Here is a 25,986-nt window from a genome sequence, read left to right as displayed (position 1 = left end):
TTCCATATAGAAAATCGCAAACAGAAAAGAAAAACATGACAAAATGACGGGCGACACTCACCGTTCCAAATAAACAATTCAGATAAACCGTTTATTAACTAAACCGAACCAAATCAAAACTCGACGACTCAGATCTTCCCCTTTTTTTCCTTTCCCGATTCCAAGTAAAATGCAAATGTCTCTGTTCCTATCAGAAAACGGCGTCGAAGGAGACGAAGAGAGAGAAGAAGAAGAAGAAGACGTGGACGACGATGAAGAAGAAGAGGGCGATGAAGAAGAGCCGAGGCTTAAGTATCAAAGAATGGGAGGTAGCATCCCGTCCTTGCTTTCCGGCGATTCCGCCTCGTGTATCGTCGTCTCCGAACGCATGATCGCACTCGGAACGCACGACGGAACCGTTCATATCCTCGACTTTTTGGGAAATCAGGTGAATTTTCCATTCATTTCGAATCTTAATTTACCATTTTATTTTGGTATTTCGCATTTCAATACATTTCCTTTTAATTCACATTTTCAATGAATAAGTACATATTTTAGCCAAAAATGTACACAATTTTGGATAAGTTAGTTAAGTTAATCTTTTAGGTTTATTTTGTAATTGATTGTATTTTGTAATTCTTAATATTTTTATTTGGTTGATTTTAGGTTAAGGAATTTGCTGCTCATTCAGCTGCAATGAATGACCTTAGTTTTGATATAGAAGGCGAATATATTGGAAGCTGTTCTGATGATGGTTCTGTTATACTGCATAGTCTTTTCACTGACGAGAAATTGAAATTTGAGTATCATCATCCTATGAAGGCCATTGCACTTGATCCTGATTATGCAAGAAAATCATCTAGGAGATTTGTAACTGGTGGCTTAGCTGGCCACTTATATCTTAATACCAAAAAGTGGCTTGGCTATAAGGATCAGGTTTGTGGCGCTCGACTGTTTAGTATATTTGAGAAACTATATTTTTATGAATTCTGAATGTTGTGTATTTAAATGTGTTTTTAGGTTTTGCACTCAGGTGAAGGTCCAATCCATGCAGTGAAATGGAGAACGAGTCTCATTGCTTGGGCTAATGATATGGGAGTAAAAGTTTATGATGCTGCAAATGATCAACGGATTACATTTATAGAAAGACCAAGAGGGAGTCCTCATCCTGAAATCTTGCTCCCACATTTAGTGTGGCAGGTTAGTCAAAAGATTAAAATGGAAAATATCTGCAGTTGTTTCAAACTTTCTTATGTTGTCTAAACTCTAAACAGCTGCAATGTTATATGTTGTTATTCATTTTCTGGAGTTCACTTATCCTACTAATCCTAGGCCCTAGTCTTTATGAAGCATAGGTTGTTTGATCATTTATACCGTTGCTTGTTGTCTGAACCTATTCAGGATGATGCCTTATTGGTGATTGGCTGGGGAACCTATGTGAAAATTGCATCAATAAGATCAAATCTGAACAAGGGCGCCAATGGAACTTATAAGCATGTTTCAATGTCTAACATGAACCAAGTAAATATTGTGACATCATTTCAGACTAGCTGTTACATATCAGGAATTGCTCCTTTTGGTGATTCTTTGGTTGTTCTAGCCTATATTCTTGGTGAAGAAGATGGAGAAAAGGAATTTAGTTGCACAATACCTTCAAGACAGGTATGCGTCCTTTACAGTTCTGAAAAAGCTAAGTTCCTTGTCATGGTGTACACCCCCTATTTTGAGGCTTTTTGTGCTATCATTAGTGCATTATCTGTTTCTGTTCCTGCAAGTTTACCAATTTATCTTTATGGTGTGACTCCATTCTTGACAGAAGCCACGGCAATGGTTACTGTAACAACTCTACATTGTTGCTCTGCTTTGAACTTTTAGGTTGTACTTATATGAAGAAATCTAATTTGGAATTCTTTTTCAGTAGGCTGCTTATGCTTCTATATACGTTCTATTGATCCTGAGTTTAATAGTTGGTGGAGTGGATTGTAGAATCGAATGCATTAGCTAATAATGTTTTCTCAGGAGTTTGATAAACTGCTGTTGTTATAAACTTATAATTCTCATTGCCTATGCATAATCTACTGTAGCAGGGAAATGCACAAAGACCAGAGGTTCGCATTGTGTCTTGGAACAATGATGAATTGGCAACTGATGCCCTACCAGTACATGGCTTTGAGCACTACACAACAATGGATTATTCCTTGGCACATGCTCCTTTCTCAAGTTGATATCTCCGTTCTTGAAGTTATTGGTTATTAGATAGAATTTCAGTGAATAGTTATAGTGCTCTTCTCATATGAATGTAGGCAGCAGTTATGCCCGTGGACAGTGGGCTGCCGGTGATGAACCAATATACTATATTGTATCACCAAAGGATGTTGTCATAGCGAAACCTAGGTTACTTCCGATTCTTTATATTTTTCTTTCTTCTTGAAGATTAAACTTGTCTTTCATTGAGAAAAATAGTAGAGTAGGAAAAAGATTGTGGTTTTTGTAGTACTATGCAGTATATAGTTGATTGTTATGAAATGTTAGCAGCATCTATTTGGTGCTGGTTGCTTATCTTCCCTAAAGGAATTTGGATTTTTGGAATAACTCTCCTCCCAGATTTAACCTGATAGTTAACTGTACAAGCTTCCATTGGACATGATTTGAGGTATCTGCAGTACCTTAAGATTTGCACCTTGGCAAAACAGCTATAATGATCCAAAAATACATTTTAAGTTATCTTCAGAAGAAAAATTATGTTTCACATTCTCATAAGACATGCAAAAGGTTTATAATAGCAAAGAAGTGCTGTACATTACCATTAATCGCACGTGGGGTGTTTTGCAGCAAATGATGTGTTGTGTTTGAATTTTGTTGTCAAGATTCTCCTAATATGGACTTTGACATCTTATAATAATCTCTGGATTTGTGCAGCTTATTAAAATAATGGTCAATATTTTATGTGGTACTTTTCTAAATATATATATATATATATATATTGCAAATACTGCTTGATTTTCAACCTTTACAATTTTGATACTTTAAGGATGCTAAGGATCACATTGCATGGCTTCTTCAACATGGATGCCATGAAAAAGCTTTAGCAGCAGTTGAGGCTGGTCAGGGTCGGAGTGAACTCCTTGATGAAGTAACTTTCTTCTTTTAAATGAATTGATATCACTTACTGTGTAAATCTACTAGCTTAATATCTAGGCTTTGCACTATTATTAAAGACTCTGAGTGCAAGCTAACACATATATATAAATGTTCTCTTATTGCCAAACTCATTTGTTTCCCTAAATATTTGCCATTCCTCTGTCCATGTAAATATGTAATTACTAAAGTTTGTTGTTGCTTTTATTTTTGTTCACCTTATGTGTAGGTCGAAACTAGATACCTTGATCATTTGATTGTGGAAAGGAAATATGCTGAGGCTGCTTCCTTGTGTCCCAAATTGTTGAGGGGATCTCCTAAAGCTTGGGAGAGGTACTGAAAATCATTTTATGCAATTCTTCCCATATATTTCTTGTTAATCGCTTTCAATTGTCTTGGCAGATGGGTTTTTCATTTTGCCCATCTCCGTCAACTTCCTGTATTGGTTCCATATATGCCAACAGAGACCCCAAAGCTACGTGATACTGCTTATGAGGTATGTCAAGACAGCAACTTTGTGCAAATTTTCATGTAGCCTTATTTTATAGTTTTTAATGTGTCAAACTTGGAATGAAAATCCATTTGTTTGCTTTGCTGCAGGTTGCTCTTGTGGCTCTGGCAACAAATCCAGGATTTTATAAGGATCTTGTATCAACTGTTAAATCTTGGCCACGTGTCATTTATTCTATGTTACCTGTTATCTCTGCAATTGAGCCACAGTTAAATACTTCATCTATGACTGATGCCCTTAAAGAGGTTCATGAGGCAGTTTCCAATTGTCGAACATGAATTGAATCTGTTGATGCTATATGTCGAATGATATTCTTTTTTCTTGATAGGCGCTTGCAGAGTTGTATGTTATCAATGGGCAGTACGAGAAAGCTTTTTCACTATATGCTGATGTAAGTATTCTTATGTAAATTTGTACTTAGACAAATATATTTGTCAACCTTAAAATTATGTCTGATGCAAATTGCTCATGAAAACTAGGTTTTCATCTCTAGTTGGATATTTCATTGCTTCTTTCTTAATGTATATACTTGTCTGCGATTCAGCTCACGAAGCCAGATATATTTGACTTCATTGAAAGACACAACTTACAAAATTCTATTCAAGAAAAGGTATGGTTATGGAAGAGTATATGAAATATTTAAGCTACTTTTCTTTCTAAAAAATGATTGCCTTTAATGTCAATACCTATTCATATGAGGCCAGTCTTGTAAATTCCGAAACTGATTTTTTTTCCTTCCAAAATTTTACTACTTGGGTTGACACATTTATCTATGTTAGATGCATTGGAAAATTCAATCAAAATTAAAGTGAAAAAATCGCTCTTTCTATTTAATAAAATTGTTGGGGAATAAGAGCAAAAGGTAATTGAAAAAGAATTTTTCGTTTATTTACTTTATTAACAATGAATTTTAATACCAGAAATACTATGTGTATGGTGCAGGTTGTCCCGTTGATGATTGTAGATTGTAAACAAGCAGTTAATTTATTGCTCCAAAATCAGGACTTAATTACACCATATGAAGTTGTTTCACAGCTTCTGAATACTAGAAAAAAGTGTGATGCGACAGCCTTTTCTTAGGAACATACCCAACAGTGCACGCAAAGCTTGTTGATTTTCAAAAAGAACTTGTAAACTTGCAAGTCCTGAAATAATTAACCTTCTATTTTCCTTATGAAGTTAACTTCTTTGTATGGTACTAACACAGTTCTAGAGTTTATGCTTGTGAGTTGTTTGACTGATTTGTAATCTTTTGTATTCATCTAAGATGGTGTTATTTAATCAGTTTATTAAATGTAGGTTGTGGAGAATAATCCCAAATACTGGGAAGTTATGTCATCGACACTTGCTGTGGGTTGGCTAGATATCGTGGTATGTGTCTGACAGACTAATGTGGTTTTATAGCTTAATAAAATTATGAAAGCATGTTAGGTTCTTTTTTTTAGTGGAATTTTATGATTGGATGCAGTTTTATATTTTCACATGCAAGTTAAAATGTTGAGCTTGCATGGATCTTATCAATTAGATCAACTCAGCAATCGCGAGGTTGGTAAGAGATTAATTATTATGCATTGCATCCAAAAGATGTAGCTCTATTTACCTTTAGTTTCATTGAAACATTTTAATAGTTAAGAGGTTCGTGCAAGTCTTTGTTCATTTATTTGACTAAAATGTGTTTTAACTTGGAAACGATTGTTGTTATTATGCTAGTTCTGTTTTTGGTTGTTTCAACTAAGTAGTTCCATATATTCTTTGCATTTCCATCCGTCAAGCTTTTCACCTATTCACTTTTCTGAAGGTGTTCTGGTTTCAGTGTGCTCACCAGTAGACTCATCAGTGTTTGAGAAGTATGTTACAAATAATGTTGGGTAATGCTAATAGTCTCTGCTCTGCAATATGCCATTGGATAGAATTGTATATTTCTCACTTGTTATACATCAGGCCATTCACAGTGGTATGTACTTTCCTTGTATTACATATCTCGTTTATTTATTTTCTTTTGTTAGGGGTTAGAAAGCACGTACAGTTTGGCACAGAAAAGCATTCAATTGAAACCAATGGCCTCTGCACATAAGTTGATGGGGCTTATAATTAAAATTCTTGGGGAAATACTGAGGTGACAAATGGGGATAAAATATTAATTTACAATCTCCGTTAAATTCTCTTTTTGCTTCCTTATCTTTAAGTTAGATTGTTCTTTTGTCTATTCTAAGGTTGTTTTAGCAGAATGCTTGAAAGGATTTGGTCCTTGGTAAGCTTTCATATTTCCATCTTTATATCTTTCTGTTTGTTAGGAATGCAGTTTTGGAGCCTTTTTCTGGGTGCTATTGATTTAAAATATGTTTGGTCTGATAAGCTGTTAGAAGTTATCATGAAATTCAAGCTTGGATGTTTCTGGACAATTATTAAGATCTATCTCTATATTTTGCTTATCATCATGAAGGTTGCCCATGCCATAGAGTTGTTGACTGCTGGGACTGACCATGCAGAAATGTGTTGTTAACTTTTTTAACGTAAGATATAATGGATTTTCATATAAACTGATGATTTATTTGGATATGAAACTAGAGATCGGGTTTGCATTGCCATGGATGGGGCCTTTTCAAGTGGCATGCCAATTGGAGTAAGACCTCATGAAGCAAAATATCTGTGCAAGAAATGACAGGACGATACTAGCTCTGCATTATTGTTTTCCCATATAAACTGGATTTATCTCTTTGAATTTAAGCGCCTCATTGTGACGAAGAGTTTTGAAGAATGTGTAAGATTAGAAACAAAATATCTTATATATTATTGTTTATTATAGTTAATAATGTTGAACTACATTATATTTTACGTTAATGTAAACTTTGATTTATTATTATGGATTTCATTTTTCTTGTTATGGATTTTAAGTTTGTTGTTATGGATGTCAAGTTTATTGGAAAATGCTATAGGTTAAATTTGGGTAATAAAAGAGTAGAAAACAACATTTGACAAATTAGTTTTAATTTGCAAAATCAATTTCTTTTAGCTATAGAGAGGTAATTAGTGGCGTTTGTATCTTAAAACGCCGCTATAGATATGACATTTTGCGGCGTTTGTTCTAAAAAACGTCGTTATATACCAGATCTTTTGCGGTGTTTGTGGGAAAATGCCGCTAAATATCAAGACCTATTGCAGCGTTTGTGGGAAAAACGCCGCTAAATCTCAACATCTATTGCGGCGTTTGTGGGAAAAACGCTGGTAAATCTCAACACCTATTGCGGCGTTTGTTGGAAAAATGCCGCCAATTATCAACACCTATTGCGGCGTTTGTTGGACAAACATCGATATATATCGTTACCTATTGCGGCATTTTTTGTTACCAAACGTCGCGAACTTTAGCGACGCTATTTGCAGCAGCGCTTTTTACGGCGTTTGTTATAGCGCCGCAGGTGTTTTTTGCGGCGCTTAAAAACGCCGCTATAGGTAAAAACAAACGCCGCAAATGTACAGTTTTGTTGTAGTGCTTCTAGCAAATCCATGAGTTTACCAAGAGGAACCGGGGTAATCTATTATTTTCCAACTTGATTACCGCACTATGTAGGAAAAAAAAAGGTCCCCGAGGAGCCCTTCGAGGATTTTATTAAATACAATGAGGGTATCATGACTGTCTTACTTGTTGTTCTTCCTTTGTTCTTAACTCTTTATATATTTGGGGTTGTATTAAAAGTTGAATTTTGGATGATTTTTGATAGCATCATGACTGTCTTACTTGTTGTTAAACTTTGTTTTGCCTGAACAATATTTTTATGTTTTATGAATGATGAATTATGTTTTGCTTATGACTGTTATGCTCATCGTTTAAATATTTTAGCTTACGCTGTAAGAGCATCGAAAGATTGCCTGGGGTTTTGGTAAAACATGTCTTGGCAATATAAGAGCATCGAGAGGTAGCCTTTTGTCTAGATAATGATTCTTAAATTCGAGAGAATTAAGATAGATCCACGTGAGCAATGAAATGAATCCGGGATGGTGAAGTTCCAACTTGTTACCTTAGAGATAAGGAGTGAGTTTCAAACGACTAAAAGGGATAGACGCTAGAGTAGGATAGTCAATGCCTATAGTTTACATTGAGAGGTATTGTTATAATAATAGTTTGACAAACTTAGGGTTTGTAGTTAACGCTGAGGAGTATTGCCATAGCAACCGTGTAAGAATACCTAGTAATCCTGTCAGGCAGCTTCGTAAGTCATAATAATTCATTCTAGACTTACAATAATTATTGTCAAAGCAAAAGTTTAGCATAAGTGCTCTGTGATACGTCTGAATATGTGAGGTTGTCTGCATTATATTTAGATCAACACTTGTCTTGTTTTATTCCAGCAGTTTGCATACTTATTTTGCCTCAACCAAACTTTCCTGCAATCGTTAAATCACTTCTTTGTTTTATTAATTTTAGTTCTTAAGTTGACAATCTCGTAGGACTTAGTTTGTGACACTAGTTCTAGTTGTGGTAAAAATATATTTCTCGACCAATCCATGTGGAGACGATACTCACTTACCCTATATTACTTGAATCGATTGTGTATACTTGCACATATTTGCTTGCCTTAAGATATTCATTTACAAGCGATCAATACACCCATAAGTATCAATACAATTTTAGCTACTGGTATATGCTAAGTGAACTCGGTATCGATACTACCTTATGAATCTCGATACCTCACCTATAGTATCAATACCCATTGTATAAGTATCGATACTTATATGCCCAAAACCGCTTTTTTAACACCTGAAGAATGATATCGTTATTGTTCTTCTAGTACCGATACACGTACCTAGAAATACCCTATTTTGGGTATGAAAATTTCTCCCTAACACTCTTAAACATCCTATTGAGGCCCCCAAACATTATTAAATAGTTTTATATGAATATAGGGGTTATGAATGGTTTATAAACATGTTGAAAAAAAAAAGCCTAATTTTTGAATTCTACCTTGAACATGCTTCATAACTCATGCAACCTATCAGAAAAATCTAATGACCTACATGTGGTAGAGTTGAGTTAGAAGTGAGATACCTAAGATTTTGAAGTTGCTAGAAACATCCAAGGTTCAACCAAGATTGAACTTCTCATTTCCCTTAGCTTTGTAGCTTTCTCTAACTTCTTTCACTAGACAAAAATCAAGCATAAATGTTACTAAAGTTGTTGGGAAACTTAGAAAGGAGTTTAAAACATTTCTTGAGGCTTGAATCTCTCAAAATACGAATTGAAATAACTCATATTTGGTATCTTTGCCCCAAAACTTACCATAGAGAGCTTGAATTGAAGCTTATAATGAAGGGATTAAATTTTTTACCTTGGTGTTATTGGGCAAGGCTTGAAATAAAATAAAGCTCCTACCTTTCTTAAGATTCCATGGAAGAAAAGCTTGTATGGATTTGGTCGTTATGAAAAAGGATTCAGACTTTGGGAAAGTTTAAGGGTAATTTGCTTCCTTGGTCCTCTTTATTTATGTCACAACATAAAAGTACCCCTTTTTATCATCAATTGGGCTCAGGCTTAGCCTATACCATTGCTCACTTGTCCAAAAAAATTTAAAATGATAATGGATTCATTATAAGGCCCACTCAAGTTAACCTAAACCTACTAACCCATGATTTGGGACTTTACAACATGTCTTTGATGTATGGGAGTCCTAATTAGGCTCGTGTTGGGGCTAAATAAGTGTGTTTGCATATCATGTAAGGAAGATCGAACCATCAAATCTTAACTATGGCTACTCTCATCATATTAGGTAGTTAGAGTTTATATCTCAATTGTTGGATCGTCACCAGATCCAATGGCTGAGTTTATCACGACAACTGATGGAAGATTTAAGCTAAGGTTTCAAAAATCCTTTAATATTTCTTCAAATTACCTTTTTTGATGTATGGTTCTAAGGTGTAAAAAGGTTTACTATGAATGTGTTTCATCTTTGGGTATTGTATTTGGACTTGGAAAATGTAAATAGACATTTATTTTAAAAGATTTGTGTTATATATTTGTATATTGAATTTTGTGTTTATTTATTCAATAATAATAATAAATAATAACAACAACAATAATAATATAGTAATAATATGAACAAATAAAAATATCGATTATAATTGTGTCTCTTTATTTATTTTTGTGAAACGTGAATTAAGAAAAGATATAAAACATCAATTTTTATCTAGCTTGGTTTCCTGAAACTTTTTAGCTACGAGTTATTCTCATTGTGAATTTCTTTTTCTTTTTTGGACAAGTTCTTCTCATTGTGAATTTCCTATTGAAAATTTTGGTCCAACTCCTTTTGTGATTGACTTGAGAAAAAGGTCAAACAAGTTCTTCTTATTATGAACTTTTTCTCCTTCGTCGAACGAGTTCTTCTCATTTTGAACTCTCCATTGAAAATATTGATCCACATCATTCTGTGATGGACTTGAGCTAAGGGTCAAATAAGTTCTTCTCATTATGAACTTATTCTCCCTCTTTAGACGAGTTCTTCTCATTATGAACTCACCTTTGAAAATGTTGATCCACCTCCTTTTGTAATGGACTTGAGAAAAAAGTCTAACATGTTCTTCTCATTTTGAACTTTTTGTCCCTCTTTGTAAAAGTTCTTCTCATTATGAATTCTCTTTGAAATGATTGATCCTCCTCTTTTTTTGAAGAATATGGATTTCCAAAAGATTATCATATGTTATTGATAATCCATTTAAAGTACTCAAAGATAATGACATGAAGGCCATCGATTCTATGTTGAGATCCACTTCTTTTAAAAATGAAGATTTGGATTAATTATTTTTTGAAATCTTATTCTTCAACACAAAATTAAAATATTTTTTACTCCTTTTAAATTAATATCAAAATATTCAAAATATTGTTTTACGAAAATTAAGGAATGTGGATGCTCCTATTTTGTAAATGCTTAAATATTCATGTATGATTTGTTAGTGCTACAAGTTCCATTGTCTTGTTGGTCTTTTTTTTCTCTTTGTTTTGTCTTCATCTGTTTTTCCTCAAGACTTCATCTCACACTTAGGATTAACTCTTTTTGCCTTTCTCCTGGGTTTTTTCCTCATTCGTTTTAAAACTTACATTCAAGTTTTCACTTTAGATTTATTTTCTCAAAGCTCCATTTCAGGTTTGTAATATCCCAAAATTCAGGTTAGTAGTTCAGGTCGATAATCGGGTAATTTTGAGATTTTTGAAAAAATATTTATTTGATAAAATATCCCAAAATTATAAATATTATTGAGATGTGTTTAAATTATTTTTGGAATATTAAATATGAATAAATATGTATTTTATAAAGTGACTAAATTAAATAAATTGGATATATTGATTTTAGTGACTAAATTGTAAAATGATCAAATATAAAAAAATTAAGAAGCTAGTTTTACCAAGACTTATATTCATTCATCTTTCCCTCCCTTTTTAATCATAAGTTTCATTCTCCTTTTACCTTAATTCTTAGTTAGATTCATTCCCATAATTTCTTTCTAATTTTTCATTTGTAACTACCATCTCATTTCTTTTCATTCTCTTCATCCAAACACAATCGTAACTCTTTCATTTTTTTCTCCCTAAAACCTTCCATGGCTGAATTCTCCCTTCTTCATTGGCTTCCAATTGATTGCTGATTTTTGCTCATTGTTTCTTGATTTCCTTCCTAAATTCTATTTTCTTCATTTCCTTACCATTATCATACGTTCTCTTCTCCATTTGGTGTTGTCATCAATTGTTCTTCTTCTTCATTTCCTTTATCTTCTTCATCTTTGTTTCACCATTTCCAGCAATGTAACTTCTTAATCTTTGTTCCTATTTGTGCTTCACCAATTAAATATCCACTTTCATAATGATCTTGAATGATCTTTGTTTTCAAAAATGAGTTAGAGAAATAAAAGTGATTTTTAGAGTTAATTAATGTGATAATTTTCCTGATGTTATTATGAGGTTTTTTATGTAATCAATATGTTTTTGGGATGATTATAACCATACTAACTCAATTTTTCAATTAATAATGGTTTGGATATTGATTTCTCTAAAACAAGCTTGATTTTGGTGTGTTTGGAAATTTGGGAGTTGTGAGGATTGTTGCTATTTTTGTGGGATTTGATTGTGTTTATGTGATTATTTTGAACGTTCTTGGTCATCTTTAATCAATGGGAAGTAGTGATATTGAGTTAGGAGGCTTAGATCGCATTAACAATAAGTTTTTTTTATCTTTCGGTTGATTTTCATTCTATTTTAGACTCTGGATTTTCTTCTTTATTTTAGATGTTTTTGTGGCATGTTGAATTTATTTCTAAGGTTCCTAAGGTGTGTATGATTGAGGAAAAATGTTGATTCAATTGTTGGTAGTCATTTGGTTAGCGCTTGGGGTTGTATCTTGTAAATGAAGGTTTAGTTATGTGTGAACTCTGAATATTAGGTTCTAAAGTTGTTATACTTGATGATAATTGATTGTGTGGATTTATGATGTGTAGATTAATGTATGTGATCAAAATGAGCATTTATCTTATGACATGATTTATGTAACATTGGAAGTGAATGATCATTGTGAGCATGTGTATATAAGTATGAGGAATGTGAGTTAAGATACATTGACAGAATATGATTAAGACATGTATGTGAATTACGATATGTTAATTTTATGTTGTGATGCATTGGAAGCAAGTGATATTTGTAAGCATGAGTATTAAAGCATGTTGTATATGAGTTATGATGTAATGAAAGTGTGTGATTATTGTTAGTGCAAATATGACATGACATGATGGCTATGAATTATGATGCTTTGGAATAATGTGTTTCATAAAATGTGACTTGAAAATGTGCAATTAATATGGAATGTGATATGAAATGAGAATATTGGCATGTGTATTAAATAAGTGTTGCAAATGATGCATAGTAGTTTTTAAAGTGTATATTGAAATCATATGTGTGTGTGTGTGTGTTAAGGATGAGTAGAACAACTTCACTATCCATGGTTGAGTGAAATTTTTTTTGTCCATATAAGGTTGATCATTACAACCATTTCCAATAAGTGTTTCAAAATGTATTTTAAAGTGTGTGTATATATATATATATATGAATGTGTTAAGGATAAGTGGAATAACTTCACTATCCATGGATGAGTGAAATTTTTTTTGTCCATGTAAGGTTGATCATGACAACCACCATTTCCAATAAGTGTTTCAAAATGTGTTTGAAAGTGTATATGTGTATAATTTATGCATCATTTGATAATTACTCTTGGTGAACTTGGATTAATTGATTATTTGTTCTTAATGGTACCTTTGGATATGAAATGCATTCCTAGGAAAGAGTACTCTATGTGTTTTGTATAAGTGTATGTTATATCGGGATGCAGGGTAAGGTTGGTGTGTTGAGTTATTCTTTGAGAAGATCATGGTGTAAGGTTGGTTCATTGAGGTTAGCTCTAGAAGTCGTGGTTTTGGACCTAAGTGATTCCATAAATCAAATTGATTCGTATGGATTTCATTTATCCAATGAATGAGTTATTTTTTGAACAAAAGACCTTTGATCTTTAATGGAAATAAATACATGTTGTGTGTGGATAATACAAGTAAGGTAATTGCAAATGTGTTCATGTGATTTAATGCAAGGAATATGATGATGGAAAGCATGTTTATAATATGGATTTTGTGTGCATTTATAATTCATTAAGTGAACAATGAACCACGACATTATGCTATGATCATTGAGGTAAAAACATTAAGGTTTCATGGCATTTAGGTACACTTTCTGTTATCCTTGGAATGTACATCATATTTGAATGTTTAATCATTAACTGAGCTTTATAGCTCACACTTGCTTTATAACATTTTTCATATCTTTACTTGTTGGTTCGTGAACTTGAGGAGCAAGACACTTGGTGGTGATCAAAGCAAGGAAGTTTTTGTAAAGTTATTTTGAACCTTGATTTTATTTTGAGCCAATTTGGAATCCTTAATTGAGCTTTAAGTTGATTTGTTCGTGTGATGTTTACTAATGCATGAGTGACCTATATTATACTTTGATTCTTGAATGAATAATGAAAATATGAATGTTGATGTTAGATTATATGTTATGCAATATTACTAAGTATGCCTAAGTTCATCAAAGTATGATTTATTCCTTAGATACATGTCACCTAGACAAGTTACAATAAGATGAAATAATATGTGAGACTCATAGAAAACACGAAACGACCAATAATGCGCAAAATGGTTAGGTGAATTATGTTTAATTTGACTTTTTATGAAAATCTTGACTTTGAATGCCAAATGTTTGAATTGTTTGTTAATTGGTGTTCTGAAGCATGCTACATCTGTGTTATGACATATTCTAAGTGGTTAAAGTGTGTCAAAGCATGTTCATAGACTGTATCATCGATTGCATGAAAGTTTGGTGGCTTATTATTTCTTGTTCATAATAATTTCTACATTTTCCATAAAAAGGACCGATCCCTTTAGGAAAAAAACAATCCCTTGAAAAAGGATTCATCCCTTTTGGAAGATTAGCTACTATTTTGCAAATGATGGATCCTCTGTGAGAAATGATCAATCCATTTGTTGTTTGATCCATGAAAATAAAAAATATCATTCATTAAAGACCTAATGTGTTCCCCAAGTCCTTAGATGGTCCCTTAACTTTAAAATGTATCCAATTTGGTACAAAAACTTAATTTTGCAATTAAAGCTTGGTTTTAACTCGGATTTGGTAAAAATGTGTTATATGACTCTATAATTATAATAATTCCATAATGGAACCTTAAATTTAATTTTTTTTATTTTTCATATTTTGAAAAGTTTACAATTTAGTCCCTAAATTAAGAATGTTCAATTAGGTCTTAAACGATGTCCGATTAAGCTAAAATTTTGCATGTGACTAATTAAAGGTTAATAATTCATATTGGTAAGTTTAAATTTTTCTTTTTCATGAATTTTATATTGACATGTGAAAAAACTATTTTTCTCTTACATGATTAATAACATTTATTTTTAGATGCATTTTTGTATAAATATCGTAAGCGTAATTATATTATATATCATTGTTTTGTATTACATGAGGAATACTTTATTTTATTTGTTTATTCTTAGTTTGCATGATTAGGGTTTTGATCTATCCGGCTTGATCAGAATCTAATGTGCACTCAATTATTCGGGTCATTTTTCATGGTAGGGTATAGGGTATTGCAGGTTTTTACTTTTGTTCTTTTTTTTCCTTCTTTATTTATTTATTTATTTTTCATTTCATTTCTTTTTCTTTTTATTCTTCTTTTTCATTTTTTTCATTTTTCTCTTTTTCGTTACAATGATTCTTCTTTTATATTCCCCAAAAAAATAAGATCTTAACAAACACTTGCTTTGATGCATATTCAATTCTCATCCTTCTATTTCCTTTTCTATGTCTTTAGCTCATAGACTTTTTTCTTATCCATGATTTGTCATACATTGTTAGTAATAAATATGACTGTTGAAACTCTGGCCTACTTTGGATTCTATGCGCTTAAAAGATAAACTCAAATTAGTACAAGGAAATATTTTGTTTTATTTTTAACAATGTTATTCTACTTGTAAGATACTCTTATAAATGAACAAAATTGAGGCTTGAAATGATAAAACTATAATTTATTGATGAAAGTTGTAGAATTTTTATAAATTCATGACAATCATAGAAATGATAAAAATAAAAATAAAATAAAATTTCGATGCCCCAAGTATCACTAGCATGAATATTTCTGAACCAATCAATTTGATTTAATTTGGAGCACTAAGGTAAGCTTCTGCCTAAAAGATCTCAAATATTGCCAAAATATATTTAGACGTGAAACTCCTCCCAAAATATCAAGCTCTCAAAAGGGTTTAATTGTTGTATGCCTAATATCAAAATTCTCTATGAATTGGTAAGATCATTTTTAAGTACTATATCACCCTCTCAGAATTCTCTTTAACAGACCTTCTTATCATGAGCTCATATTATATGTTTCTATTATATTTTTCCATGAAAAATACCTTTTAATATTTTCTCTGTAATAAAATTCAATTGATAATATCTAGCTTGAACCTATTCACCTTCATCCAACTCCACATCTCTCAATATTCAAAGTGATGGAATCTCGGCTTCAGTTGATAACACTACTTTTATTCCATGAACCAGAGAAAAAGATGTTTCCCCTGTTGAACTCTGCACTGAAGTCCGACATGAGAACAAAGCAAAGATTAATTTCTCATGTTGATATCTATGAGTATCAGTGGTCTTTGAGATAATTTTCTTATTGTTCTTATTTTCTGCCTCTATGACTCCATTCATCATTTGTAGACAAGTTGCTAAATTATGATGTTTTCTTTTCAATTGGCACAAATTTCTATCATAATTCAATTATTTAGAAATAATTCTCTATAAAAACTCATATTGGTAAATTATATATTTCTTTAGAAATTTACAAATTGTTAATCTCGTGATACGGGCATAAGAAACAACCTCTACCTACTTAGTGAAGTAGTCAATCACCACAAAATGAAGTGATATCCATTTAAAGCTTTTGGTGTAATTAGTCCAACGATGTACATGTCATAGAAAATGGACATGGTGCAATCATTGCATCAAAGGTAAAGGAGGTGAATGAATTTTATCTACGTATATTTTTCACTTGTGACATCTATTTGTATAATCAATACAATATTTCTCCATAGTGGACCAATAATATCCATATCTCATGACATTTTTGGCCATAGAGTGATCCCTTACATGTGTTTCATATATCACATCATGCATGTCTTTAAGAATACTTATCACTTCTCGAGTATTAACACATCTTGAAAAACTTGATCTCTTTCTCTTCTGTACAAAATTTCTCCATCAAGGACATCTAGCTTTCATTCTTCTAATATTTCTTTTATCAATCTCATATGAATGTTGCGGGTAAGCTTGATACTTGGTATACTGCATAATATCACATATCACATATTACCATCTACCTATTTTTATACTATAACAATGCATCAAGGTTTCATATACTTTCATTTTAATTGGCATCATATAAACCCTTTTATTTGCTTAAAATATTGTAGCCAGTTTGACCAAAGCATATGCATGCATCTGACTATCTTCTTCAGAAAGACAAGTGAAAGTAGTTTCTTCAAATTATTTTACTAGTACAAGGATCAAATTTCGGTATTCAACTAATTTTAGATCATTTGTCTCGTATTCCCCATGTAGTTGATAGATTACTAATGAAGAATCTCTGTATACTTAAGCACTTTAACTTTTCTTTCCATGGTTACTTTCAACCTCATTGCACAATCTTCATATTATGTCATATTATTTTTATAAAATAACTCTAATTTACTTGTAAAAGGATAGTATATATGTTTTAGTGAAATTAACACTACCTCAACTCGTCCCAAAGTATTAGATGCTCCGTCAAAATAAAGCTTCAATGATTGGTCCTTTGAAAGAATATCTTCCTCATTTGATAAAAACATTATATACTTAAAGTTTAGTGACTCATAATCATCTGAGAAGTGACTTGTAAAATATCCATTATGGAAATCTCTTTTATTGCTTTTTGAATCATATACACAATGTCAAACTCTGATAAAAACATTTTCCATCGAGTCATTCTACCAATCAAAGTTGGTATTCCATTAAGAAATTCAGTGGATTATGTCTGGATATCAACCAAGTAGTATGGTATAACATGTACTACATGAGCCTTAGGGTTTCCTAAACCAAAGCACAATATAATTTTTGAATTGTTGGTTACTATTCTTCACAATTAGTAAATGTTTTGCTCAAATAGTAGATTGGTATTTATTTCTTTCTAGACTCATCATGTTATTCCAGCACATATCCCATTAAACTCTCATAAACCGTTAAGCAAAGAATCAATTGTCTATCAGGAAATGGTCCCACTAGAATTGAAGCATTGGAAAAATACTTCTTAACTATTTCCAAAGTTTCTTGGCACTCATCATTCAAAAATTTGGGGTTATTCTTTCAAAGTACTTTGTAAACCGAGTCGCATTTATCGTTTAACTAAGAAATGAACTAAGATATATAATTTAACCTCCCTAGGAAACCTCGAGATGTGCGAAGCTATGGAATATTCTGAATTACTTTTACTATATCGAGATCAATCTCAATTATTCCTTATCTGACAAAACAATCCAAGAGTTTCTTCAACGTTACCCCAAAAGTGCATTTCACCAGATTAAGCTTTTACTGATACTTTCTCAATCTCTAGAAAAGTTACTTAAAATTTTGAATGTGCCCTTCTTCAGTTTGGTATTTGAAAATCATATCATCTACATACAATTCAATATCTTTGTGCATCATGTCATGGAAAAGGGTCATTATAATTCTATGATATGTTGCTCCTGCATTTTTCAACCTAAACAGTATTACTTTGTAGTAGAACACGCTCTACATGGTTACTAATGATGTTTTCTCCATGTCTTCTAGGCTCATTTTTATTTTTTTATCCTGATAAACCATCCATGAAAGAGAATCATGAATGCCCCTCAGTGTTGTGCAGTAAATTGTTAATATGAGGCAAAGGAAAATTTTCTTTCGAGCTCTCTCTGTTAAGATCTTTATAATTCATGAACATGCAAACTTTTCCATCTTTCTTCACCACGAGGACCAAGTGTGGATGAATGTGGCCCTTTAAAAGGCCAAATGCATAACCATTATTTTATATTAGTCATAAAATAGTTCAATATATTAAGGGAAGAAGAAAAATATTGTTTTGCATACCCATCATCTTGAAAAAATAGTATTAAAATTTTTAGACTGAAGTTTATAAGCTTATGGATACTCCACTGACAAAGACTATATTGTCTACCCATTCTAGGTACTTGGCCACCTAGAGAAATGTCACACCCCAATTTAGGGGCTAAAATTTTAGAAATTTTAAAGTATTGAATTTAATTGGCATTTTAGAAGAACTTTAGGATTAAATTGTAAAATTTCAAAGTTGGAAGACCATTTTTGGAAGTGTAGGACATTCAGATACCCAGTCTTGAATTTACCCAATTTTCTTTAGGTGAGAATTATAAATCCCATTCCCCGTATATTTTCTGCAGAATATTTCTCCCAATTTCTCTTCTCCTCAACCTCCTTTGTCCTTCGATTTCTCCACCGTTCGACCATCATTCGTCGATTCGAAACCATCATCGTGTTCGTTGTTGACAGATGAACAAAACCCCTCAAATCTCTCGTTGTGAATCGGTGTCATTTGTCGTAAATCTCAATCAGAAGTATCATCGGTTTTAACTCAATCTCCGTTGGTTTTCCGTTGATTCAGGTCGATTCGGCCACCCGTTTTTGACACCTCCCGCACCATCATGTTCCTTGCATCGTTTCGAGTCTACCAGTGTCTTTCTTGTCTCTATCATCACCGGCGCGTGAAAGGGTAAGGAAGATCAAGTTTTCGACAATTTAGAATCGAGCTCTCAATCATTCAAAATTGTGAACCGAGCTTGGTAAGTGTCTCAAAATACCTTAAAATAATTTTAGAATTTTTTATGGAATTTTTCGGACACTGTACGACACCGAACGCGGCACCACCTAAGAGTGGGCTTCGTTTGGAAGCCTGGGGAGCCATTTGAGCCGAGCTGTTTAAGCTGAGTCGAGCCGCTTGGACCGAAACATTTACTGTTAACTACTGTTGACTATTGACCGTTAACTTTGACCATTGACTTTGACCAAAAAGTTAAAATTTTCGAAAAGTCATATTTTAAGTTTTTCGATGTCCTGAGTCTGATTCCAAAGTCCATTTTTCCAAATTCAAACCCGGTAAGTTGTTTTTCACTAATTAATTACCTGATTCGATCCGTTTTATGTAATTAAGCTCCGTTTTTTATGAAATTTTTGTTGATATGTATTTGAGGAATTATTAGAAATTGATTTCAAGATCAAGGGTGTTCGAATAAAGTTTAAATGATGGATCGGTATCACACAGAAATCGAGGTAATACAGTACTATCGTTTTATGCTTTATGGAACATGTTGGTATTGGTAAAGGCATGAATGAAAATGTTTGGTTTTATCTGAATAGTTAATTAATTCCTACACTCGATCCGATTACAGTAAAAAGTTCGGTAACTGAGTAAAATTATGATGGCTTATACAAGAAATTAGAAGTTAGATAATGTCAACACACATTTTTCGTCCTACTAGGATTCAAACTCCTAAAAATAGGATAGAATTTTAGGATTCAAACTCCTAAAAATAGGATAAAATTTTGCTAGGATTCAAACTCCTAAAAATAGGATAGAGTTCTACTATTATTTAAATTCCTAAAGATAGGATCCACAAGCATTATAAATAGCCATTGTAACTCACCATTGTAAGACACGATTTACACACAAAACATAGAGGAAAGCATGGGAAGATACAAAGGCAAAACTATTGTAAAGGATTCGAAAATGAAATAAAAGGTAACATTTTCTTTTTTCTTTCTTTTGCATGTGCATGCTATTTTTCTTGAGATTTGGTTCGAATAACCCAAAACGTGGGTTACGCCGATGACAAAAATGGGTGGGGTTTCGAAGTTTCGAACCTAGATCTACCCCGAGGCTTATTTTTAAAAACCGGTTTGATTTTCGGTTAAAGGAGGGGAAGAGCTTTTTAAAAATCTATATTAGTCCCTTTATTTATTATATGGATATTTTATTCATTTATTTTTATTATTCATGTTATTATTATTATATGTATATATATATATATTAAATTATTTTCATTTATTTTTTTACTATTTTATTATTATATATATATATTTCTTTAATATTTTACTTATAAGTCTAATACTATATATATATTGTAATTATCTTTATCTAGTCGTATATATTTTTTATACTTTTAATAGTTTATTTATATACCTATTATTAAATATATATATTCTTAATTATTTTTATTTGATTATTTCTTTATTTATGTAATATATCTTATAACTTTATATATTTATATTATTTTTTATTATTTTCGTTTTTTTATTCATTATTATTATACATTTATTTTTTTATTTTTTTTATAAAAAAACCTTATGTCCTTATCATTATTATTATTAAACATTATATTATATATTACTAACTTAGAGGACCCATTTTTTTGTCTTATTTCTTACTAAAGCCCCCCACTTTCGGTGAATTGGGAGGGTATCTTTTTTATTTTTAAGTATTTGGTGTATATATATAGCTTATTTATTTTATTAATACTTTGATATATACATATATATATATATTTATATTTTTTTCCTTTTTTCAAATATTATTATATATAATTATTACTTTACTATTTTTTTCTTATCTTACTTATTTATTTTATTTTTCCATTGTATCTTATTTGTTTTCTTTACCTTGTTTATCTAACACATTTCTCGATTTTTTTTTTAAATCAATCAAGGGTAAGTAATTAGGATCGAAACTTTACCTTTTAATTTAACTTGTTATTTTTCTTAATTAAGACAACTGGAAATTACGTAGTACCGAAAGGGCGGTCAAGGGTGCTAATCCTTCCTTGACCGTAACCGACTCCCGAGCCCGACATATTTCTGGTAAGACGCAGATCAGGTAAGAAATAGGGTATCCGATCAACCCATTTATTTTTAAATAAATGATCGGTGGCGACTCCAATCCACATTTTTCAAGTCGAAGCCCAATTCCGGGGCCCAACGGAAAGACGGTTACGACAGCTTGGCGACTCCGCTGGGGACCGTAAGTGTGTCAGGCTAAGGTAATTTCCAGTTGTCTTTTTAATGAAAAGGGTAAGTTTAAATTTTAAGGTAACATTTCGATCCTTATTGCTTGCTTTTGATTATATTTTCGAAGTAAATAGTTGTACTGACCGTTTTTTAATGATTTCAGCCCTTAAAGATTTTTCATCTAAAGGCTCTATACCCGAGCTCCGAACCCTATTTAAGTGGGGGTGAAAGTGACGCCTTCGTGTGAATTTATTCTCCATATGGGCCTAGCAAGTAACCTTCGGGATTCATATACCTTATGCCTTCGTGTGAATTTATTCTCCGTATGGGCATAAGGGAATGTTTCCTCTCGAGTTTAACTTAGTCCACACAAGCCTGTGATGGGTTTAGGACTAAGGGTCTGGCAAGCTCAAGGGGGCACCAGCAAGGAGAACTCGGGTACCATTTTTTAGCACCTAAACCGGGAGACCATGGAGAATTAGAGCCCACCCCAAAATCTCATTCCAAACCCTAGGCTGCTTTGTTTCCTGCTTTAGTTTCTGTTCAAAGCATGCGAACTAGACAAATATGCGGTTAGGATTTGTTTGAAAGTAGCATGCGGGATAGAGATCATGTCCGGGTAGGAATAATAAACATGTGGGGTAGATATCATGTGGGGTAGGACTTTCATTTTTATGATCGTTTTTTTTTTTTTCACCTCACTAACTCTTTTCATCTTTCTTTTATTTTATTTTCATCACTTGCATCATAAAAGAGGTCATTGATCCACTAAAACGTGTTTGTTAAAACTCGAATAATCTGAATCCATGGACAAAGGTGTTGTAATACAAGAGATTAAAAACCCCGAGGTACGACTATGGTCCGAGAAGACTCAGAAGGAAAAGGGAGACAGTCTTCAAGGAAGCTATGTGTCAGTGCTGGTTAGCTACGCCTCTATCAACCTAAAACAGAATAATGTGCAAGAACTTCGAGACATCTGAGATAGTTGGAAGAATGATCGGAAATAGAAGTTCAGTCAGCAGTATGGTGACATTGCATTTTTGCTTCATGTTAAGACCGATGAGCCCTTAATCAGAGTCTTGGTTCAATTTTTGAACCTGGGATACAGTTGCTTCACTTTTAACCAGGAGGACATGGTACCTACCATCGAGGAGTATACTACACTATTGCACTGTGAAAGCATTAAACTGGAGCGAGCCTACATCAAACACATCAAGAGTCAGCCTTTCAAGAACGGACTGGCTAAGATTACAGGAGTTGATGAAAAATGGGTGACTGACCGACTCCGAAACAAAGGTAACGAGCAAGGAATTGAGTGGATCCACATAAGGGAACTAATGAAGGACCACCGTGATGAATGGAAGACTATAGACCTTTTTGCACTAGGTCTGGATGGCTTGATCATCTTTCCAAAGGTTTTGGGATGCATTGACGCAGCCGTGGTGGAACTGTTTGAGCAACTTCCGAAATGAGTCAACCCAGCACCGACCATCTCAGCCGAGACCTTTTGGTCTCTCAACCATTACCGAAGAGCTGGTGGAGGTAGATTCATTGGATGTGTTCAGTTCCTTCAAGTCTGGATTCACATCCACTTCTGAAAGACTAATGGGGTTGCCTACTGTAGATTTATCACTACGTATTCACCTTTGAGAGAGTTCATCACCATGACATGACATGAAGGCGCTTCAAAAGAGAAATGGATGAAAGTCTTCACTCATCTTCAGGACCGGGATATTACCTGGAGAGCCCCCTGGTTGTTCCTCAGGGATGTTCTTTTCAAGTGTGGGAATTCTGACACTATGACCCTATTTGGACTTTGAGGTGCAGTTAGGTATGCTCTGTTGTTGGCACTTAGATAGTATGGGGCACATCAGTTTGTCCCAACAACATATGGATTATTTATATCAGAGTTTATGTATCACGGTGACAGTTATAAGAAGATGATCAAAGAAGCAGTCGAGTCATGGAAGAAAGTATCTCGGATGGATGTCTAGAAGATTTAGTCCGAACATACCTTTTATTTTTTTTATATCTCTTACAAGATAAAACATTTTTGTCTGAATAAGGATTATTTATAATAATGGACACTTTTCTGGATCAATGCCTCGAACATTTCGTGCATTCTTGCATTTTGCATTTTTGCCTTTTTGCATTTTCATCTACATTTTAAGCATTTTCACAAACATGAAATTAAGTCGTGAAGGACTCGATGAAGCGAATTTAACCACATGGAAGCAAGATTGTAACATTAAAGAGCCTAATCAGCTGATGATAGGACAAAGCCGGCTAGGATGATCTAAGAAAAGAATCCTCATATCTTAAGGACTACAATGTTGAAGCTGTTAACTGTTACCACATAAGAAGCTCCAAACATTCCTCTGAGAACTATAAGGCGCTGAAGCGCAAGATCCAAAACCTGATGGATTCAGGGGCATTGACAGCCGAAGAAGGGGGCATGGCATATACCATTTGCACTTAGAGGATTGTTTTTGAACACGTCACTGATATTTCATGTTTGCTTAATCTTTTAAACGATTGAATTTATGCTACTTTCTAAGGTGGAACAATTGAACAAATTTTAATCTTTAGTTCTTCGAATATTAAATGAATTAAGGATTCTTTTAACTCTTCAAGAATTATAGATTTTTGACATATGACAAGATTAGACCTTTCTTATCATATCTCAAACCCCAAAATGAAATACCTTGATCATTACCAAAAAGACCAAATTTTGACATAACTTCCCTTTGAAATTCTTGAACATTGTCTTTATCTTTTTGAAACACCCATACCTTTCTTTTAGTCAAATAAAGTCACACCATTGTCTTTTTAGACTCAAAATTGACATTTTAATACCCAAGGCATTGAGTTGTTCATTTGAACATGAGCATTCTTCTAAGACATAATTTGGGGCATCTCGCCGGGAGCCTGAACATTGAGATATGTTGGGAGCAAGGAGCAAAAAAACAATTCATTCGAAATAATTCTATCACGCATTAACTACACTGTTTTCATGTGAATGAAATTAATCCTAAAAATCTATCCCCCTGGGGATACCTCTTCTGTGAGGACTTCCATGTATGAAATGATGAACGGCTTTCTTTCTTTATCCCTTTACAACAGGAGAAAATATATATCCCTTGTGTCCCCTTTTGAGCCTGTAGTATTTTTCTTCTGATTCAACCCTAACCAAGGATCACCCTCCACATTAGGGGGCAAGGTGGAAGAAATCTGCTCACATGAGTGAAGACATCAATCAAAATGAGACACCAAAAGGTGGACCAAATGGCAAGTGCGAAGATCCAATCAAGAACAAAAAAGAAAAGAAGCAAAAAAGCAAAAAAAAAAACAAAGAAAAAGAGAAACAAGAACAAAAAAAGAGCAAAAATCAAAAAGAAAAAGGGACAAAAAGCACATGCAAAGATTCCCTAAAGACAAATGGCACATCAAGCTTCAAACTATGAGATTGATCAAGCACAATCATTCCCGAATCTCTGAATCACTTCACTCGAAGATCATGGAACATCCAGAGAAAATCCAGAGAAACACATATGAGAAGATCCAAATTGAGCAAGACAGGATTGAAGGCATCAGAATGAATTGATCCTTGGTTCAACACCCTGAAATACTTGTTTGGGCCTATTTATCCTTTTCTTTCATAACCATGAGCCTTGGCCTACATTACGTGCCTTAAAAGTCCCTTCTAATCATACATGGATTTCTAAACAGAAGATACTATCTTTAGATTTCATCCCGCCCATCAGGATTAATCTTTGTTTGCAAAAAAACAATGTAATTAATGCATGGTAAAAAAAATAACAAAGGGGGGTTCAAGACGTAAATCCTGAATAACGTCTTGAAACCAAAGGAGGGTTCGAGTTGAAAACCTGAAAAGGCGGCTCGAATATAAAAATTGTGCAACTGAGGCGATCACGTAAATTCCTTGATAAGGCATCGCACAATCCGAGTGTGACAACAAAGGTTGGGAGTCAGGGAACACTTCCAGCAGAGGATCATGCAAGCTACCCCATCAATCTTTTGAGCATCCAATGTCAAACCTTTGAGCATCAAATGTCAAACCTTTGAGCATCAAATGCCAAACCTTTGACCAAACACAATAACCTGAGACTTTTTATCATTTCCTTACTTGACTATCTCCCAAAGATAGCTTGGATCTTGGCAGTTGTCAAATAGCTATAATTTATTGAAGGATTAACATTGTAATTAATTCTTTGATATCCGATGAACTCTAGTTTTATGATTCGTCTCAATTGTAAAACCGTGATAGGGGCAATATTTTTAAAACTTGAGATTAAACATTTTTTGAAACTCTTTTAATTGATATTTTCATGACTTTGAAAATAAAAGAGAAAGAAAAACATTTTTTTTTCAAACAAGACAGTCTCTCTAGAGTGAATCTTGGTAAATGACATGTGACTCTCAAACACAAAGCTCATGCTTAGAATCAATGATGAAGAAGAAATGAGGAACATTTGGGGTATCTTTGAAGATTCAACATCAAATATTGGGGCATTTTTGGATATTGAGGCATCTTTGGGGATTCAACATCCTAATGCGAATTATCAGACCTTTTTCAGGAGATAAAATATAACCAATTCATGTTACATGCATCTTATGCATACATTTTAGAGCGTCA

General features: G+C 33.1%; 1 protein-coding gene across 1 annotated transcript; it reads left to right on the top strand.

Moving 5' to 3' along the window:
* Positions 1 to 301: 301 nt before the first annotated feature.
* LOC120208261 (vacuolar protein sorting-associated protein 41 homolog) lies at positions 302 to 4,708 on the top strand. Its single transcript, XM_039207573.1, has 13 exons — positions 302 to 427; positions 646 to 915; positions 1,000 to 1,179; positions 1,381 to 1,815; positions 2,067 to 2,199; positions 2,283 to 2,338; positions 3,011 to 3,112; positions 3,347 to 3,450; positions 3,520 to 3,613; positions 3,718 to 3,873; positions 3,957 to 4,019; positions 4,173 to 4,238; positions 4,571 to 4,708. Exons 1-13 carry the CDS (start codon positions 302 to 304, stop codon positions 4,706 to 4,708), a joined length of 1,923 nt encoding a protein of 640 aa, XP_039063504.1.
* Positions 4,709 to 25,986: the final 21,278 nt, after the last annotated feature.

Source organism: Hibiscus syriacus, unplaced genomic scaffold, assembly GCF_006381635.1.
Source record: "Hibiscus syriacus cultivar Baekdansim isolate YM2019G1 unplaced genomic scaffold, ASM638163v2 tig00016106_pilon, whole genome shotgun sequence".
Classification (NCBI taxonomy): domain Eukaryota; kingdom Viridiplantae; phylum Streptophyta; class Magnoliopsida; order Malvales; family Malvaceae; genus Hibiscus; species Hibiscus syriacus.
This window is presented reverse-complemented; position numbering and strand designations above follow the sequence as displayed.

What these genes read in the sequence shown, in the direction of transcription:
- LOC120208261 (XM_039207573.1), top strand. Translation starts at nt 302, where the DNA reads ATGGGAGGTAGCATCCCGTCCTTGCTTTCCGGCGATTCCGCCTCGTGT. An exon ending in AAGCCACGGCAATGGTTACT is followed by an intron (nt 1,816 to 2,066) that starts GTAACAACTCTA and finishes CTACTGTAGCAG; the next exon opens with GGAAATGCACAAAGACCAGA. An exon ending in AAAATTCTATTCAAGAAAAG is followed by an intron (nt 4,239 to 4,570) that starts GTATGGTTATGG and finishes TGTATGGTGCAG; the next exon opens with GTTGTCCCGTTGATGATTGT.